This window comes from Hyalella azteca, unplaced genomic scaffold (genome assembly GCF_000764305.2).
Source record: "Hyalella azteca isolate HAZT.00-mixed unplaced genomic scaffold, Hazt_2.0.2 contig2238, whole genome shotgun sequence".
NCBI lineage: Eukaryota > Metazoa > Arthropoda > Malacostraca > Amphipoda > Hyalellidae > Hyalella > Hyalella azteca.
This window is the reverse complement of record NW_025932521.1, coordinates 34,325-52,229: the sequence shown is the minus strand read 5'-3', so window position 1 is coordinate 52,229 and position 17,905 is coordinate 34,325. Positions and strand designations below refer to the sequence as shown.

At 39.2% G+C, this 17,905-nt stretch overlaps 1 protein-coding gene across 1 annotated transcript; it reads left to right on the top strand.

Moving 5' to 3' along the window:
• Positions 1-1,177: 1,177 nt before the first annotated feature.
• On the top strand, positions 1,178-17,509 carry LOC108679428 (protein melted). The gene is made up of 19 exons (XM_018168047.2): positions 1,178-1,304; positions 3,970-4,130; positions 4,545-4,689; positions 5,090-5,264; positions 5,557-5,903; positions 6,374-6,476; positions 7,874-7,951; positions 8,001-8,139; positions 8,632-9,149; positions 9,622-10,389; positions 10,607-10,693; positions 11,148-11,228; positions 11,509-11,889; positions 12,102-12,280; positions 12,949-13,079; positions 14,980-15,190; positions 15,382-15,519; positions 16,595-16,781; positions 17,146-17,509. The coding sequence occupies exons 1-19, from the start codon at positions 1,257-1,259 to the stop codon at positions 17,445-17,447; spliced, it is 4,179 nt and encodes a 1,392-aa protein (XP_018023536.1). The 5' UTR covers positions 1,178-1,256; the 3' UTR covers positions 17,448-17,509.
• The last annotated feature ends 396 nt before the right edge of the window (positions 17,510-17,905 follow it).

Genomic DNA, 17,905 nt, shown 5'->3' with positions numbered 1-17,905 from the left:
ATAGAGCGCATTTTCTCGTCGACGAAAACGTGAAATCATGGACGGGCAGACAGACGGACGGAAAGACGGACGGATGGACAGACGGACATGGCGTGCACAATAGTGCATTTTTTCCATAAATGAGAAAATGCGCTAAAAACTGCGTTGGAACATATCCATGCGGCAACATTTCTTCTCGCTTCGAGACACCGACATGTAGAACAGCCTCCCTGATAGCATCATTGACGCTCCGAGTATGAACACCTTCAAAAACAGACTAGATGAAGCTAAGCAGGAGCGTATGTTCAGTCTTAAAATGCCTATCAAATTACGGACCAGGCAATATGTCCAGCAGCTATCTCAATCAATCGTCAGTTATGGAAAGATCGGGTTCCAAAGGCTGGATCCCATGCGAATCAAGTCACGAAAAGTTCAAGAATCGGCAATAGGCCACGGGCCTATTTTTTCAATACCGACACTTCTATTCTATTCTGTTCTATTCTATTCTATACCCTCGTGCTGTCACTCTCTCCTTCCTCATAGATAATCACCTACATTACAACCACACATTCCTCACAACCTCATACGCCTCACATTCCGCCGTAAGGTATACTACGGAGTATCCAGCGTACTCCCATCAGACATGGGGCATTTATCGTCTCTCACGTGGCTGAACAAATACATGCATCTTATTAATAGTTCAAGAGAAAGAAAGATATTAACATAAACCTGGGCTGCATGTACGAGCGATAGGTTCAAAGACAAATTGGAGACTCTCGTCAGCAAAAGCTGAGGCAACGGCAAGACCTCTGCCATCCCCTTGCGTTTGTTATCCATGCTGGCCTTGCTTACGCTGCACATGGCTGCTTCCTGGCATGACAGGACTCTATCATCATCAACAACCACACCGGTGAACCGTTTCACTGGTTCATCTATGATCAGCTTGCTGGTGATGAGTCCGCGATCTCGTTCAAGTCTTTCTATAACAGAGTGCCTTTCCTACTGAGAATCACCTGTCTCAATTTTGTCCGAATGGTTTTACTTTAAATAATTGTCATTTCCATGAACACTCATTTTTTATTGCCCTTTCAGAGAAGGGTAATAATTCACAAAGTTTGTTTGATGAAACGGTGATATTCATTTCTTCTCAGAAACATTCAATTCTGTCATTCTGTCCGTAATCCGACTCTTAGGAGAGTTGTTTGGAAGTGTCAAAAGTTGTTGGCATTCTGTATTTCGCATATATTTTTTTATTTTGTTCAACCGCGATATTAATCATGCATGAAATGTTCCAGTATGTGCTGAACAAAAAAGACTTGTCTAAAGTGAGTATTTATGTCTAAATTCTATAAGATTTTGTTCACAATTAGGATGAGATGCATCTTTAGCAGCTGCATTTGATTAGGTAGGGCCTAATTAATCCGAACTCAGTAACACTGTTACTGTTAGTGTTACTGTAGAATAACTGTAGAAAGTGAATTCATTAAGTTAAAGATTTTTCTTCTACTAAAAATCCTTTGCAGTTTGTATCAATTTGTCTCTTCCCCAATTTTTTGTGTGTTTTATGGAAGAATTTTACATTTGCATCCAAGTTTTGCATTAAATATAATTTTTAGCCTATTCAACACACTTTTGGTGGTAACAAAGAGTACCTACCTAGTAGAACTCTGTAGAAGTGAAAGTCTAACTCTGAGAAGGGGAGAATAAAGTAAACTGCCACAAAGAGTAGTAGAAGTGAAAGTCTAACTCTGAGAAGGAGAGAATAAACTGCCTGCCAACTAAAGTAGAGAAGTAAGGTAGGCAAAGTGCCAGATATTGCCTGTGGCCCTGTAATGCTGTAAATATAGATACAAAATTTTGTTGGCATTATGGCATATTCATGATATTTCTAGAATCTTGCTGCTCAAATGTGCAGTTATGCACTTCTGTTGACAATCCAAACTGGGAAATTTATCAGAATCTACAAGTAAATTGGACAAAAATGCCTGTGCATCTGGCCAATTTTACCTATTCCTATACTAGTACAGGCCACAGGGCCACAGCCTCACAGGCTATGGCCTTTCTCAATTTATTTGGTGAAAAATATTAAGAAATGAAAAAATTACTAATTTCACCCATGATTACCTATGAAATGATCATTTTTATCCAAGTTTTTCTGAAAATTTTGCCTAGTAGCTATTCTATACCTTTTCTCATGGACTATGTTCCTTGTATAATTTCATTTGTGTAAATCAAGAAAAACATTGCATTTTAAGGTAAATTTTTGAAAATTGCCTGTGAGGCTGTGAGACTATTGCAATTTGCAATTGCTTGAAATTTTTGGATAATTCTGCCCAATATTTCAGCTTGATTAATGATGAGAATTGCGCAGCTTTAAAAATATCAACAAAGCTCTAGTTACACTGCTTAATAAGTAGAAATATATATACTTCACAGTTCACACTGGCACACAGTTCTCACTATCCAAAAAAATCAATACCTACTAGTGAGCAACTCTTGAAAATAATTTATTATATCTAAAATTTTCAGAAAAATCTTTACTTATGAGGTATGAGTGTCTAATTAAGATTGAAATTTTCCTAATTGTTTCTGAAATCTCGCAGCTCAAATGTAACAAATTTTTAATACATTTAGAATCTTGTGGCCTGATCATGCACTTTTGTTAACAATTAATTTTTAAATAGGAGGTAATTCATCTGTTGGTAATCTTGCAGTTCTGGAAATGGCAGGAAAGCTTTAGTTGCTGCCCTGAAGGCCACACTCAGGATGATGTATGTTTTCGGAATTTTGGTGAATTTTCCCGCACATTTTCACTTCTTTTAAGCTATTGCTGTGCACAGTTGGCGCAATGTAATGAAAATTCAATCTCTTCGCGCACGTGTTCGCGCAATCCCGGCCATCAATTCTATGTCGCGCTGCCGCGCACAAGCAGTTTGTGGAGGAAGAGACGTAATACTCACATTACTCAGTACAGTATGCACTTTAATTATCTTTCAATAATATATGATTTTTCTTGATACAGAAATTTGGTAGATGAGAACTCAGAAATCTAGAACTTTATTTTAGAAGAAATTTCCTCCAAAGTCATATGGCAACACTGAACACCTCGGTTTACATTTCGTATGTATAATAGCCGCAGTTTACGATTACCGTACGTTCCGTATCCGACAAGGCGGACAAGCAGAAGAGTCAGAAGTAACCCGGACATGTCTTACATTTATTATTGTCAGTTAGACTCGCGTAGTCAATATACTCGCGTATATTGTCGACTAAAATAGTAGAACTATTTTAGCTTTCTAAAGTACGGCGCATGGCGCATTTTTTTACCAGCATAGTACGGCGCACCGCGCAGGTCGTTAAAATGACAAAATAAATTCCCGCGCACCTGGCACATCTTCCTGACCATGGCCTGAAGGTATGTAGATGTTTTCCACGCTTGAGTGACTTGAGACTACTACTTGGAAAAGTAAATATTTTTAGGCTCTACCTTTTTGAGTCTTATTAGTAGACCAATGAAGTATCAATGGATCATGGATACCAGCATTATCATATAGATATTAAATAAAAATTAAACCTAGATCAGGGTCAAGGAAATAAAAAATTAATTATTTTAAAATTTTTTTTATTTTGCACTATGCATGAGACTCGATATACAGATTTTGGCAATTGCTTTGCCAGGATCATGTTTTAAGACCATAAATATTGACAGGATTATTAAAGATTATTGCCTTACTTACATGAACCCACTGTGGCAAAGCAGAATTTTTAGACGTCTATTTTGAGTCCTATTGGTAGACCAGTCCTTTCCATGCAAAGTTATTTAATGAAATTTAACATCTAGCACTGGCCAAAACTGCCTGTGTTTGTAGACAATCTGAACATGAGCTTTTAATAATTATATTTTGATAATATATTAGTTAGAATTACTAGATATGATTGAATTACTGAGCCTAAAAATTAGTCCATTTCAAATTAAATTTCTTCCTACAGGCTGGAGATTTGTTTCAAGTCCCTGATCGCATCATCTTGAATGACCTCTCGGCCATAATCAACAAAGTTATTGAGATCACCAGCCAGCCTGACTACTCTCACAATCTCAATGATCAAAGTGTTGTGGAAATTTGCATCACAAGAATAACTTCAGCTATAAGGTGAACATAATTACTATATTGTTAATAATACTGAAATGTAATACATACCTACTTAATACAATATTTAAGACCTATACCGTAAGTGCATTGTTTATCATTATGGTACCGGTATTTCCTGTTATGATGTACAAATTAATTATTATTTTATGTTCATGCACAGTATATTCTATCTCTTCAATTTGGTTACATAATATGTGCAAAACTTTGAGCCTGTTTAGTAAAATTTTTAAAGTGATCATAATTTTTATGAGTGTATTTATTTATCATATGACTGACATAGATTTTATTTAAATGCATTATTTGTACCTCATTTCAATTTAAAATTAGAAAAATTTTATCTACTAATTTTTGTCTTGGCTGCAGAACTCCATTTTTTATTACAATATTTCTTTAATTAATATAATTTTTGTGCAGAGAGAATGGCAGTGTAGAACTGGAGGGCCTTGCTCTGGTTTCATTGCTACAGACGTGTCTGAACCACAACTTGCGACCCACCACACCAGATGCAGCTCCACCTCATGCAAAAATTGCTGCAGATATTGTTGCCTGTATATTCTTGGTCAGTAATTTGATGATTCCTTGATCAAATTATCTACCTACTGATCATTGATTTCTCACTCAGTATATACAAATGTATATGTACCATACTTCATTGATCAATTTTGCATTCTTATGAGAACAAGACTGTTTGTTATTGATGCCAAGTTATAATGGCAAACATTAGGCAAGTTGACCTTCTTCAAAAGAATGTGTATACTTGTAAACAATTTATAAATGATCATTAAATCTCTCCAAATTGTTTTTAGGAATTTTCCTTTCTTTAAATCCGAGAACTCTTTAATTCTTTTCACCTGTTACCTTGCCTTATAAGTTCAAGAGTAAATGCCACTTTTCCAATTTCTCTTTTTTGTAAACCTGCTTCAATTAATGGAATACTTATAATGCGTTATTTGTTACAGCATTACCAGCAGCGCAGTGTAATGAGACTAGCACTCCCTGTTGCTGTGAAGCTCTTACACAAAGGCAATGCAGAATTGAGCCGCAGCATCAGCAGCTACCTCAGCCTTGCAGCCATACACTCAGCAGGGCTTCTAGCTCAGCACACTCATACTATTGTTGACAGTGTCATTGCCGGTTAGAAATCTTAACATTATCGCATTAGTTACAAGATATCCAGCAGATTTATTCAAATCAAAAGTGCTTGATTCACATAATTAAGTAGTAAGATAATCTTAATACACATTGTTTATGCATATTTTTTTATATAATTATTCAGAAAGAAATTTTCTACTTCCAACTATTTCAACTGAATTTCAAAAATGCATATATGTAAAGGCCAATAAGTAAAATCCACTTTTGCATGTATACCTATATATATGTTTTTTTAAATACTTCATTGTAAGTAATGATAGTTCCTCCTCTACAGGTAACTACTCACTAGCTCGCATTTTACCTGGTCTATACAGCGAAGCTCAGGAGCCTTTGCAGCGGCACATTATGACTCTGGTATCACTGCTACCGCGATGCCACAACCCTACAGACATTCAGCCTCTGCTTCAGCTCTTTGCTCTGGTGGCGGGGCATAAACCTGCGCTGCTGGAGAACTCCTTGCCTCAACTTCTTGAATGTTTATCATCTCCCTCAACTGCCTTACCCACGCTACAGGTTGTTCTCATCCTCACCAAATGGCGGCCTACAATACTCACGCCATACATGCATAGGATCATGGATGCTGTTGATGCACAACCTGAAACTCTTACTATTGGACTGCAGGTCCGTTTAGAGTTGATGATTATGTGCTGAATATATCATATAATACTTGATTATTAAGCCAAGAAATTATTTAATGATTGAGCGGAGAAATACTTAAAAATTGGAAATGAAGTAGTGTTGAACAATTTAGAATTATATATTTGGTTTGAAATGGTGGGCAATTTTATAATTATCTAAATATATAAAGATTTTGCATAACTGACAGTTTTTAGGCTATTGTTGGTAATGTTACTATTTGTTGATTAACGATGTATTTTTGTTTGTTTGCCAATTTCCACCCATGCCTACTAAAATAAAATGTGCTAACTTGTATAGTTAGATACATGGTAGACTCAATTATCAATCTATTTAAATTATTCAGACTATCACAATTAAAATACTAAATTTTAAACAACAATTGTTGGACCGCCACAGACTTGTTTTTTTATAATTAGGTCAGTTCAGTTTTTTGCTGACTATTATTGTTGCAGGTTATTTGCGTGCTGGGACGAGTCTCACCGGAAGTTGCTCGCACAGCTCTAGACTACACGGCCACTCATTTACCCAGCGTTGAGAAGAGCGGTCTTGCTGAAGGTCTTGTCTCAATAATTTGCTTCTGAGGCTCTGGACACTTAGATTAAGTTAGATATAAAATTTGAAAACTACATCATTGTGGTTAGTGAAAAACTATAGTCACAACAAATTTTATCATGGAACTTAGCCATGAATTCCCACTTGGGCTTCAAATAAATTTATTAGCGTTACAACGAGAGAAAACATTATGTTCTTGAGATGACAAGATTCGCAAAAACGGTCCAATGTTAGATTGGCTTGAGTACCGTAAAATGGGGAAACTTAGACTTCTATTTTTTTTAAATCATGCCATTTTTCTACTAGCTAAATTAAACTTAAATTGAAAGATGCAAAATACCGGTCTATACCTTAGGTTCACTCACCATAAATTGCTGGCTCCTGCCTCTCATAGTCTTTATGTAATTTCAAAAAAAGTGATGGTCTTTGTTACCCCAGCTCTTGGGGTATCTTAGACTGGGTAGTAAAATCAATTATATTTTTTTGGTAAAATAACTCCAGGTTTTGGTGCATTGTAGTAGAACTCTTCTGTTTACATATGCAAATGACAAATTTGAGGAAAGTGTCATAGTTTGCAAATGGGGGGCACCGCCCCCGAATGCGGGAACTTAGACCGCCTAATGTCAGCCGTGAAGGGGTAATATTACATAAAGGGGTAATAAAACATAAAGAAAAATCATTAATAGGTGTATCAAACATGTAATATGTTATATATGGTAATTTTAAATTAATTTCCAAGCCGGTCTATGTTACCCCGTCAGGGCTGGCATTAGGTGGTCTAAGTTCCCCCATTGGGGGGTGGCGCCCCCCATTTGCAAACTATGACACTTTCCTCAAATTTGTCATTTGCATATGTAACTATAAGAGTTCTACTACAATGCACCAAAACCTGGAGTTATTTTACCAAATAATAGAAAAATTGGAGGGGGTTATATGACAGGCTTTAAATACCTAATAGCTCTTTTTCGTGGGTCACATTTTTAATTTTTTAACCTATTAGATATGCATAATTTTTTTATCTATCTATTGTGTTACGTAGCCTCAGTATTAGGCCTATAATGCCCATCAACAAAATTTTTCTATGTCAAATAGTTTTTGAGTTTTGGGGGTTTTTGTTAAAAAAACTAAAAGTGGTCTAAGTTGCCCCATTTTACGGTACGGTTTTACTTACAAATGCAAATTTTCTCAAATTTGTAACATTAATTACGCTTCAGTAGTATTTCTCATACAGAAGAATGCAGATTCTCCCAGGCTCCTAACGTTAATTATGCGTCACTAGTATTTCTCATACAGAAGAATGCAGATTCTCTCAGGCTCCTAACGGTAATTATGCGTCAGTAGTATTTCTCAAACAGAAGAATGCAGATTCTCTTACGCTCCTAACTTTAATTATTCGTCAGTGCTGCGCGAGGTGGGCGGTGTGGTGTCACTTTATCCTGACGCGGTGAGCGACGCGTTGCTGTGCGCTGTGCGACAGTGTGAGACTGCGACTATTCTCTCACGCTCCTAACATTAATTATGCGTCAGTGCTGCGCGAGGTGGGCGGTGTGGTGTCACTTTATCCTGACGCGGTGAGCGACGCGTTGCTGGGCGCTGTGCGACAGTGTGAGTCTGCGACGACGCACGGCAGCATCGCAGGCTCCCACGCTTCACTGCAGCACCAGGAGTAAGGGTCCCGTGCATTAGCTATAGGTCCTGACAGTTAATTGATAAGATTAGCTTGCTTGTAATTTACTTTGCATGAATCATAGTTTGTACGTGAATTATTTCATCTGCTATAAAAAAAATTAAGGTAAAGTTTTTTTCTTGATTGCTGTTAAAGGATTTGGATGCTAACTTATCTATTCCAAAGAGTTTCGCTTTCACAGGCCCACATCCAAAATACTGGTTCGACTCAAGTTGAAAATCCTCATATTAGTTTATTGAGAGTTTAAAAATTTTTATGAGAGTCGATCAAGTTCGATGAGAGTCCCTAGAAAAATGAGAAAAAAAATTATGAGAGACTCTCATAAAAATTTTTTATGAGAGTCTCTAGAAAAAGATCAAGTTCCACAACTTGCCTGATTATTCTTAAAGACTATCATGACATATGAATTTTCATAGACTTTTGGATGTTTTTTTTTCATGTGTGAATTAATTGGTCATTTTTTCTTATTAGTGACGACGAGATTGCAAGAATAAAGCACAGCAACAGTGGCGGTATCACAATCGTCACTGTCAACAGCAGCGAGATGAGCTCTCATGCCAACACAAGCAATAACAGCAACTTGTGCTACACCAACACCAGCAACAACGCACTAGAGCGCCTCAGCAATGGTAAACTGGACTCCCAAGATCTTGTTGATGGCGGGCGAGAAGTTTCGAATATAACTTTAATGACTGGCAGCCGTGACCAAATCTCGTACTCGCGGTTTAGAGACCTCGTGCGATCTACAAGCCGGGAGCTGACCAACGGCAGTGGTTATCACAGCCGAGACATGCTTCTGGGCAAGGATGGCAGACCTGTGGGTGATGCTCTCTATGTCCAAAACCCCTCGGCTGGCAGCGGTGCTCGACAACACAAATATCAGAAGCATGGTGGAGCAAACTCGTCTGCAATATCAGCTGGAGAAGCATGGAAGAGCAGCAACAAATTGGTCACTGCTAGCAATCGATCCATGCCGCGTTTGGGTATAGGTTAGTCCCATCAATATTACACATCGATTTTGAATAAAATTTGAACTGTATGAAGGAATGTAGAATAAACTAGTTTTGAAAGAATCTCTTCTTTGCCACTGTGCTGTTTAGGACTGATTTTTTTCTGTAGCTAGGCGCATCTTTTAGAATGTTAGCATGCAAAGCAAAACGGTACACAAAACAAAAACGACAAAAAAGTCTTTCTTTAATCTACAGGTAAATTTCCATGAGTTATTTTTCACCGTTTTTATGTTACAATTAATATTGTTATTTATTTAGCACTGAATTTTTTTTCGCACAGTTTTTAGTCGCGATTTTTTAATTCACTTTTAAATTTAGTTGAAAAGTAATGAATAAAAAATGCTTATAAATAATAGTAGGCGTAGTGTTACTAGTGTTGATGTTAAAAATTATTAGTAGCCTAATGATTACCTATTATATGCATTTTGACTTCGATATTTTTAATCTTCAGGCACAAGCAGTGGCAGCAGCAGTCGATTAGGTTCGTCATCCATCTTGTTAAACAAGTCGCTGACGCGTCTGAACAGTTCTCATCACGCACTCACCACCACCACCATCACCCGCTCAACCACAGCTCTCACCACTATCCCTCAAACCACTCGTCCTCTGTCCACACCCTACACCATCAGTGCGTCTCCCACCACTCCACCCCCGGTATACAACGGTTTCTGTGCCACTATTGATGCCATGAGTCCTTACGCTTCCCAGCCAGTTACTCACTTCCCATCGGCCATACCTTCTTTGGGTATCCCACTCCCCCCTCTAGGTATGCCTCCTGTGAATCCCTTACCCATTACTCCTGTTCCTGGAGCTCATGTGCCGTTACAGTCCGTGTCATCAGCACACAAACGATACTCGGCTCAACTACCCCTGAGTTTTTCCGTCAACGGCCACACGTCTTCGGCGCAGCAGCGAGTGCCTCCTGTGATATCGTATGCTACCAGCGGCAACCAGCTGGCTCTTCTCACCTCCACTGCTTCGTCTGGTCTTTACACCTCCACTGCCCTGAGTGGGCTCTACACCTCCACTACCATGAGTGGTCTTTACACCTCCATTGCACCGTCTGGTCTTTACACCTCCACTACCCAGACTGGACATTACCCCGCAAATATGGCCGCGGCATCGAGCAGGCCCCAAATTGGAGCGTCATACGCTGCAACCAGCAACAGCCACACGGAGGTCGCGCCTCTCGCCAATACAGATCATGTCTCTGTGCCGGGTGAGACTCTAGTGAAAAAGAGGTGAAAATAACCGTAATTCCCACATTTCTTTTCAATTACCACGCCCCGTAATTCCAACATTTCGTCGGGTTTAACAAGAATTACTTGTTGAACCCGGCTATTTTATGTATCCGAGAAATTGTTCGCAATAACTGATATTTTTGTGTCGCTAATGAATCTACTGATTTACAAAGAACTTGTTTGGTTCACATACAGCGAGTCTGGGTTCATACAAGAGTCGGAGCTCGTCGGTTGGTACGCTGCGGGATTACTGCGTTACAGCTGCGGACTCGATCGCGAACGGTCTGTACACTGTACTGCTCCTCTGGGTGAATTGCTTTCAGAATAAATCGCTATTCCTATTCTGTGTTTATCGGCATTGAACTTCAGATTGTGAACATTTATTGCAATAATTGATGATATTGATTGCAGTTGGCTTCAGCTCAATAATACTATGTATCACTGAAAATATCTTGAACATTTCGGTGGTGATTTTATGTTGGTTTGCTGAGTATTAGTAATTTTTTGTGGTTTTGTCAGGCGCAGAATACGTATTTGTCATATTCTTATTCTTTTATTACACTTTTAGCTGTATTTTTTGTGCAAAAAGAAAAAAAGTAACTATAAACGAATCAATATTCAATGTCATAGGTCAAATTCAAGCCTAGGCGAAGTTATGCTATTTGTCCAATCGAATTGTTTATAGGAGCGGAATTATATTCAATTTGTATTATTCACATGTAACCATCTGTTCCAGAACTGAACACTCCGTCCTGCACCACCACTCGCACCACCACTACACCAGCTGCTCCCGCCCCTCTCACCACCTGCTCTTCAGGTAACAATTGTTGTAAATATTCACGCAAAATTTTATTGTTGTCTGCCTCCCTGATTTCGTTATGAATCATTTTGTTCTTAAGTAATCAATTTTTGTTCAACCAATTGAAAAACACAACTAAAACACAAACTTTCGAGGGTAATTGTGAAAATTATCTACGCATGTAAACAGAGAAATCATAATAATTATTATTGAGTCTACCCTCTACTCACGTTACATTCACGCTCATATTGAACCTCGTCTAAGTGCTTCATTTTACATGATTCTTCTTATTTGTTAGGTGGAGTGACAAGCGCTTCAAGTGGTGGCAGCATATGCGACAGCGCTGGCAGCATTTCACCACCCATCGCTAGCAATGGCGTTACTACCAACAACGCTACAGATAAAAATTCATCAATATATCCAATAGATAAACAGCAGCAGAAACAGCAACAGGATGCAGCTAAAAGTGACAACAGTTTGGGTGGCGACATAGGAATTAAAGCGGTGATGCGGTCCACTCCCCTGAGCACATGCGAGCCTCAGCGCGCTAGTGTGTTTGAACCGTTTGCCATGAAGGATACAGTGCAGCATTTCTGTGAGAAACACCGCGAGAAAATCAAGGCTTACATGCAGAAAGTGTTCGTCAAGTTGCCGCTGCCTGTCAAGTGCTTGATTGAAGGTCAGTTTTTGTGGATAACCGAAATATACACGAGGATGAAATTCACTAACTCATAAGTCATAATAGTTCATGTTACTAATGTTTGCAAAATCTGTTAAAATGACTGTTGTAGGCAGCGTAGTTTGTTGAATGTACAAATCATTCATTTAAACTATAATTTTGTATTTCTGGTAGCAGTAAATGAATTCATTTTGAATTGCTTGTCATGGCAGAACGGAAACGTCGCAAGTACGCGAAGCTTTTCTTCAGCTGTCAAGGGAAAGGCGAACATTGTTTGTACAACAACCAGCTTTTCTGCATCAAAGTTCGTCACCCAAGAGTGTGGATCCACTTGATGTTCCTCGCTCTGCAGGCGCGCTCTCCTTCTGCTCTCAGTTCCAGAGAGACGCAGGTCAGCATTAGTCTTCATATCTTCAAGGGCTGTGCTATCAAAAATATTTACGAGTTCTTAACTCGCTTAACCGAATATTGACGGCTTCTCAAGCTGACTTCAGCAATCACGGACGAGAAACCAGTCTCTGCGTGTGTTTAGCGAGTTTTGACAGTACGGTCCTTGATGACGATTGATTTCTTCAATTGTCTGGAAAAAGGTTGAGCCTTAGCAAAGAATTCCAGTGTTGAAGGAAGCCATTATTTATAATATTACTGACTTTCTGTGTAAATCAAATTTTTTGATGTACGCAGAATTTTGTTTCTAGTTAACTTTGTGTGTAGTATTTCTAAGTACTTATGGTAATCTCGAGCTTATTCAGTAAGGTCCCCTCAGTAAGGTGACTACAGAAATTTCAGAACTGAATCTCGATTTTTTTTCGCTTCCAGTTAGAACATTTCTCTCGTAAAGTTGGTCCAAAATTTGGTGATACTTTACAATAAAACCATGCTTTGAGTTTATCAATAATTAAAAAAAAACGCGTTTGTGATTTTTTTCACGATTTCTGTTTGCATTTTTAGGCCTTTCAAACTTCAAAACTTTCCAATGAATAAGCATGTCTGATAAATGCAACTACTAGACTTCTACGTAAGTTTGCGTTCTTCATTACGCATTGTATTTGCGTTCAGGTTAGCAGTTTACGTCACTGCTGGGATTCCATCAACTCCGACGTGAACGTGTCTTTCCTGACACTTGTCACCGCGGCATTCCCATCCGCCAAGGATATGGACTCCCTCATGCAGGAGTTGCGGTCCAACAGGTGACATATGGACTCCCTCATGCAGGAGTTGCGGTCCAACAGGTGACATATGGACTCCCTCTTGCAGGAGTTGCGGTCCAACAGGTGAATGAATCCAAGACCGTACATTTCAATTAGTAAATAACTAATGGGGACCAAGATTCGTGGGCCTCATGCTCCTTAATTTGATGTTTAAGGCTGTAAAACAGTCCTATATAAATCGCTTGTCGCCTTCATCGCTAGAATTTGTAAAGAAAAATGGTAGCACTACTGTGCTTGTGCTATACTCCCAGTAACTGTAAGAAATGGCAACAAATTAATTCTTCTATCTTAGTAATTTTCATTTTAAACTGCAACGACTCAATTTCATTCAACTAGTTATGATGTTCTCGTGTTTTTGCATCGTTGATAATTTTATTATTCAAATTCACTTCTATCTAAGCTTGAAAAGAAATTGAGCTAACAATTTTCTCTTTTCTTACTGCATATTAACAGACTCAATATTAATATTATTTCAAATGATTAACTTGTTTACTGCGTATGTTGATGCCTTGATTAGATAATGGAAAATGTATAGATGATTTGAAGATTGGTTTCATAATTTAAATTTTATTATTGATCGTCAATTGCTTTAATATAGTCGGGTTGCGTCTTAGTCTTTACTCGGGGTATGAAATAGGTACATTTAATATTAAATTTCACTGGTACAATTAATATTAAATTGGGAAATTCAAGTTCACAACCTATGTTAAAAAAATCTTTAGTACAGAGAAAGGGTGATCCGAAAATCTATTAGTTCACATCGCTAAAATCTCCTACTTTCACCAGAAACATTGCTCCGTTGCAGTTCCGTTGAGTAGTACGACTGCCGTAAACGACCGTACTACACTCGTACGTTTGCGGCCGTACCACAGCCGTAGCCGCGCGTCACCTCGGTCGTTTTTCACACTCACTCTTTCTGCATAGTCATAATCTCAGTGCTTAGATTTATGTATCACGGCCGGTCTGACCGTAGAATTTATAACAACCGTACTTCCAAATAGTGGCGTAGTCTTCATCTTTGATGATGTTACTCCAAGCTCATTGACGTATTTCTGCTGTTGGTGATTGTGACTGACGAAGACTGTGACGTATCGTGTTGATGACCGTACCGATGACAATTGTTGCTCTGTGCTCGCTCTTGAATGTGCTGACGACGGGCACATATGGTGAAACGACTGGTCCTTTAATATCAGAGATTGGCCGTCGCATTACGGAATTGTCCGGCGAACGTAGAGATCTTGTCTTCGTGCTGTCTCACGACTAAGTCACAACCGTAGTAATGAAAGTTGTCCGTACAAATGAGCGAAGTTACTGCCGTTGCTCGTAGATTTCTGACGTTCTTATAACGGAGTGGTATGAATGTCTCGAAGTTTCGCGCGGCCGTTATTTTTGACCCCACCGGCCGACGGCCGAGGCCGTTCGTCACCTACGTCTGCCGAGATGACTGCAGCCGTACTGGCGTGACGGTCACCACATTAGCACAACTATCTGGCGCGAATTTTAGGATACTTTCATTGGCAGACGTCGCGCACATTAAGCCCACCCATCGAAGTGACTCCGAATTCCTCAACTGATGGAATTTCCATCGCGATAGGCTCGCCAACGCGCAATATAAACAACACCCGGTTCCACGGCCACGGAACAACCGTGTCATACACACTATATCGCTTTAGCACACATTTATATTCTTCTCAACATCTGCACACAAGCTATGTTCAATATTATATTATAAAATAAAGTCAGAATTACCTATGCTCTATTCAGTCTGTTCACGTGCCCAGGTTCTTTGACGTGTTTGAGTGAAAGACTCAGTGATAATTTTAAAATCTTATTATTACCATATTCAGAACGTATGTTTGACGCCTGTTTGCGTGCCCAGGTTCTTTGACGTGTTTGAATACAACGGCATCGAGCAGCAGTGGGGTTGCTTCCTGTGCAACCACCCCGACAAGGCGCAAGGCTTCGTGCAGGACAACACTCCTGTCATCGAGGGGCAACTCAAAGAAAAGAAGAGTAAATGGAAGCTTTTCAGAAAATGGCGCACGCGCTATTTTACGCTTTCGGGAGCTCATCTGTCGTACAGAGGAGAGGTCTGATTATTTGTTACATTTATAGTATGTATTTTTAGCTACTCGGACGAAAATTGATTGGTGAACAAAGATAATTTGTTCGTTTTTTCAACATGTATTAAAGTTTTCAAGTCTATGTGGCAATTGTAACAGTAGTGAGGTATCAATAAATGTGTTAAATATTTTCTATAATGAACAGTTTTTTCGCACAGCATGGCGACCGACTTGAAGAGAAGGGCGACATCGACGTGCAGCGAATACGAAGCGTTAAAGTTGGCAAATCAGGGCGACACATTCCGAAAGCGTTCGAAATCTTTACTGACAACAAATCGTTTGTACTCAAAGCTAAGGTGAGATTTTGCACTAGTTCAGAGGAACGTCTTATACTCGCCTACGGAATTAATTCCTGTTAGATAAGAACTTTCAAACAATGTAATGTGCACATTTTCAGTTGAGAAAATTCCTGTGCTAATATCGTGTTTAGAAAAGCAATTTTCTCATAATCACAAATATTTACATGTGTATTCCTACAGAATTGTCAACTATAACTAAAACTGATATATAATCGCTGCTTTCTATTTTTTATGTTTCATGTTTCATCAGCGATTTAGTTTGTGACGTCTTTCTTGGCTGTTTCCTCTAGATTCTAATTCCAGTTATTATTATGCTAACCTTGTACTAGGTTAAAACTTTTCCCTCTAATTACTAATGGCTTTTCTCCCATGCTACTTTCGGATGTAAGTGGTGAGTTTCCATGATTATTCAATTCAACAATAAAAATAAAATACAGTTGTAAATTTCTTGATTTACTTGCCAAGGCATTCAGTATTCACAACCTCGCTACAGAACTTGACAAAGTAACGCTGCAGATGCTTTTTTTCATGTTATTTATTTTAATCGCGGTGTTCGAGAAAGCGAAGAGATATTTGGAGAGTAATGTGTGGCTGAGTGAGAGGAAGAGAGTGTGAACAATTGAATCTTGAGGAGGGACGTGCATATAAAACAATTACATGAATGAACTCTAACCGTAATAAATATAGGTATATATATTTACTGTAACTTATATTTTAGGATATATTTATTCTATTAATTTGAATGTATTTTAGTCTCATCTGATTTCATTAGGATTATTGTGTCACAGAAAATTGTCGTTTTTAATTCAATGTATATGTATCAGTCTTTTCTGGGTATTTTCAAAAATATTTTAAAATAGCTGGGTGGTTGGCCAATGCTAAGGTCTGCCCTGATTTTTCAACGACCCGAATTTATTATACCTTTAAAAACCCTCTGCTTTCTTCATTCTAGTAGCATTTGTATTGCACTTTCATTGGCCTAACTTCTATCATTTTTAAGCCACACCACTGGGTAGGTGTGGTGGCTGTTGCTGCTCACTATCATCAACATTAATAGCGAATGTTAACGCAGGACTCGAGCAACGCTGAGGAGTGGGTGCGGTGCTTGTCTATCGTGGTGGCGCAGCAACAGGTGCGCGAAAAAAGCAGTGAAGTGGGGGCACTGTACTCCAGCAACAGCGTACCACTGCACCACAGCGCACCACTGCACCACACGACACACTCATACCGCGCTAACCGCGTCTCCGCCGCCAGCACAGGTCACAACACAGCTCTGCTTTCTCTGTATCTTTGGTGGTAGCTCTTCATTGTAGCTTCACCAGAGACCTGTCATTACTGAAATATATAATCTGTCTATGCAAATGAATATGGTTCCTGCCGCGTTGAATTTACGAATTGATTAACGTGTTGAATTTACGAAGTGATTAACGTTCATTGCCTGGATGAAGAGCTTTACTTTCTTGAGCTTTTCGTACCCAGTTTATATCTTCTTTCTTAGACAAATGAGCAGCCTTTACTGACTTGAAAAGCCGCACTAAATGTTAGGGTTTTATCTACAAAGGTTCTGGAAGTAGAACCGGATAAGGTAGATTTCAATGCTAATTATATATGCCACTATTGCAGGCGTCTGCAGCAGCAACAGCAGCATTGTGTGGCCTGGCTGTAGCAGCAGTCGCATCAGTTCGAACACATCATTGCCTCGGTCGCTGTTCTTCAATCCCCACGGAGGCCCTTCTTCGTCACCCCCAGGCACCCTACCCACTCTCATGGCGAACATGCATAACAGTAACGCTGCTGCTGCAGCTCCTCTGGGCGCTGCAATCCTGTCACAACATGCAGCAGCTGCCGACGTTATCGCTGCCGCCAATAAGCATGGCAGCAGCACATTGCCTGCTGGCGTCACGTTGGTGCGCAGTAATGTGTAGCAGGCGTCACGTTGGTGCGCAGTAATGTGTAGCTGGCGTCACGTTGGTGCGCAGTAATGTGTTCGCAGTAATGTGTAGCAGGCGTCACGTTGGTGCGCAGTAATGTGTAGCAGGCGTCACGTTGGTACGCAGTAATGTGTAGCAGGCGTCACGTTGGTGCGCAGTAATGTGTGAGGTTCTTTGTGTTTATCGCCGAGTTACCACACTTTTTATGCAAATTTAAAACAATGTTGCAATCTTTACTCGTAAAAGTTTCATTCTAATCACTATTTGAATCACAAAGCTAATAATATTTTTAACACATCTAAAATATATCCGATAGATATATATTGTCACAAGCCTATGCGAATTAGTTAAACTGTAGAGGCGTCAGGTAACAGCCGCCTATGCAGGTTAGTTACTATTAAGATTATTAAATTGGTCCAAAAATGTATAATCCAAAAAGGAATTGACTAAAA

Bases quoted from the DNA above. Each gene is read 5' to 3' on its own strand.
- LOC108679428 (XM_018168047.2), top strand. From the start codon at position 1,257: ATGCATGAAATGTTCCAGTATGTGCTGAACAAAAAAGACTTGTCTAAA. The intron at 4,131-4,544 runs GTGAACATAATT...ATTTTTGTGCAG, and splicing joins AGAATAACTTCAGCTATAAG to AGAGAATGGCAGTGTAGAAC. The intron at 6,477-7,873 runs GTCTTGTCTCAA...ATTATTCGTCAG, and splicing joins GAAGAGCGGTCTTGCTGAAG to TGCTGCGCGAGGTGGGCGGT.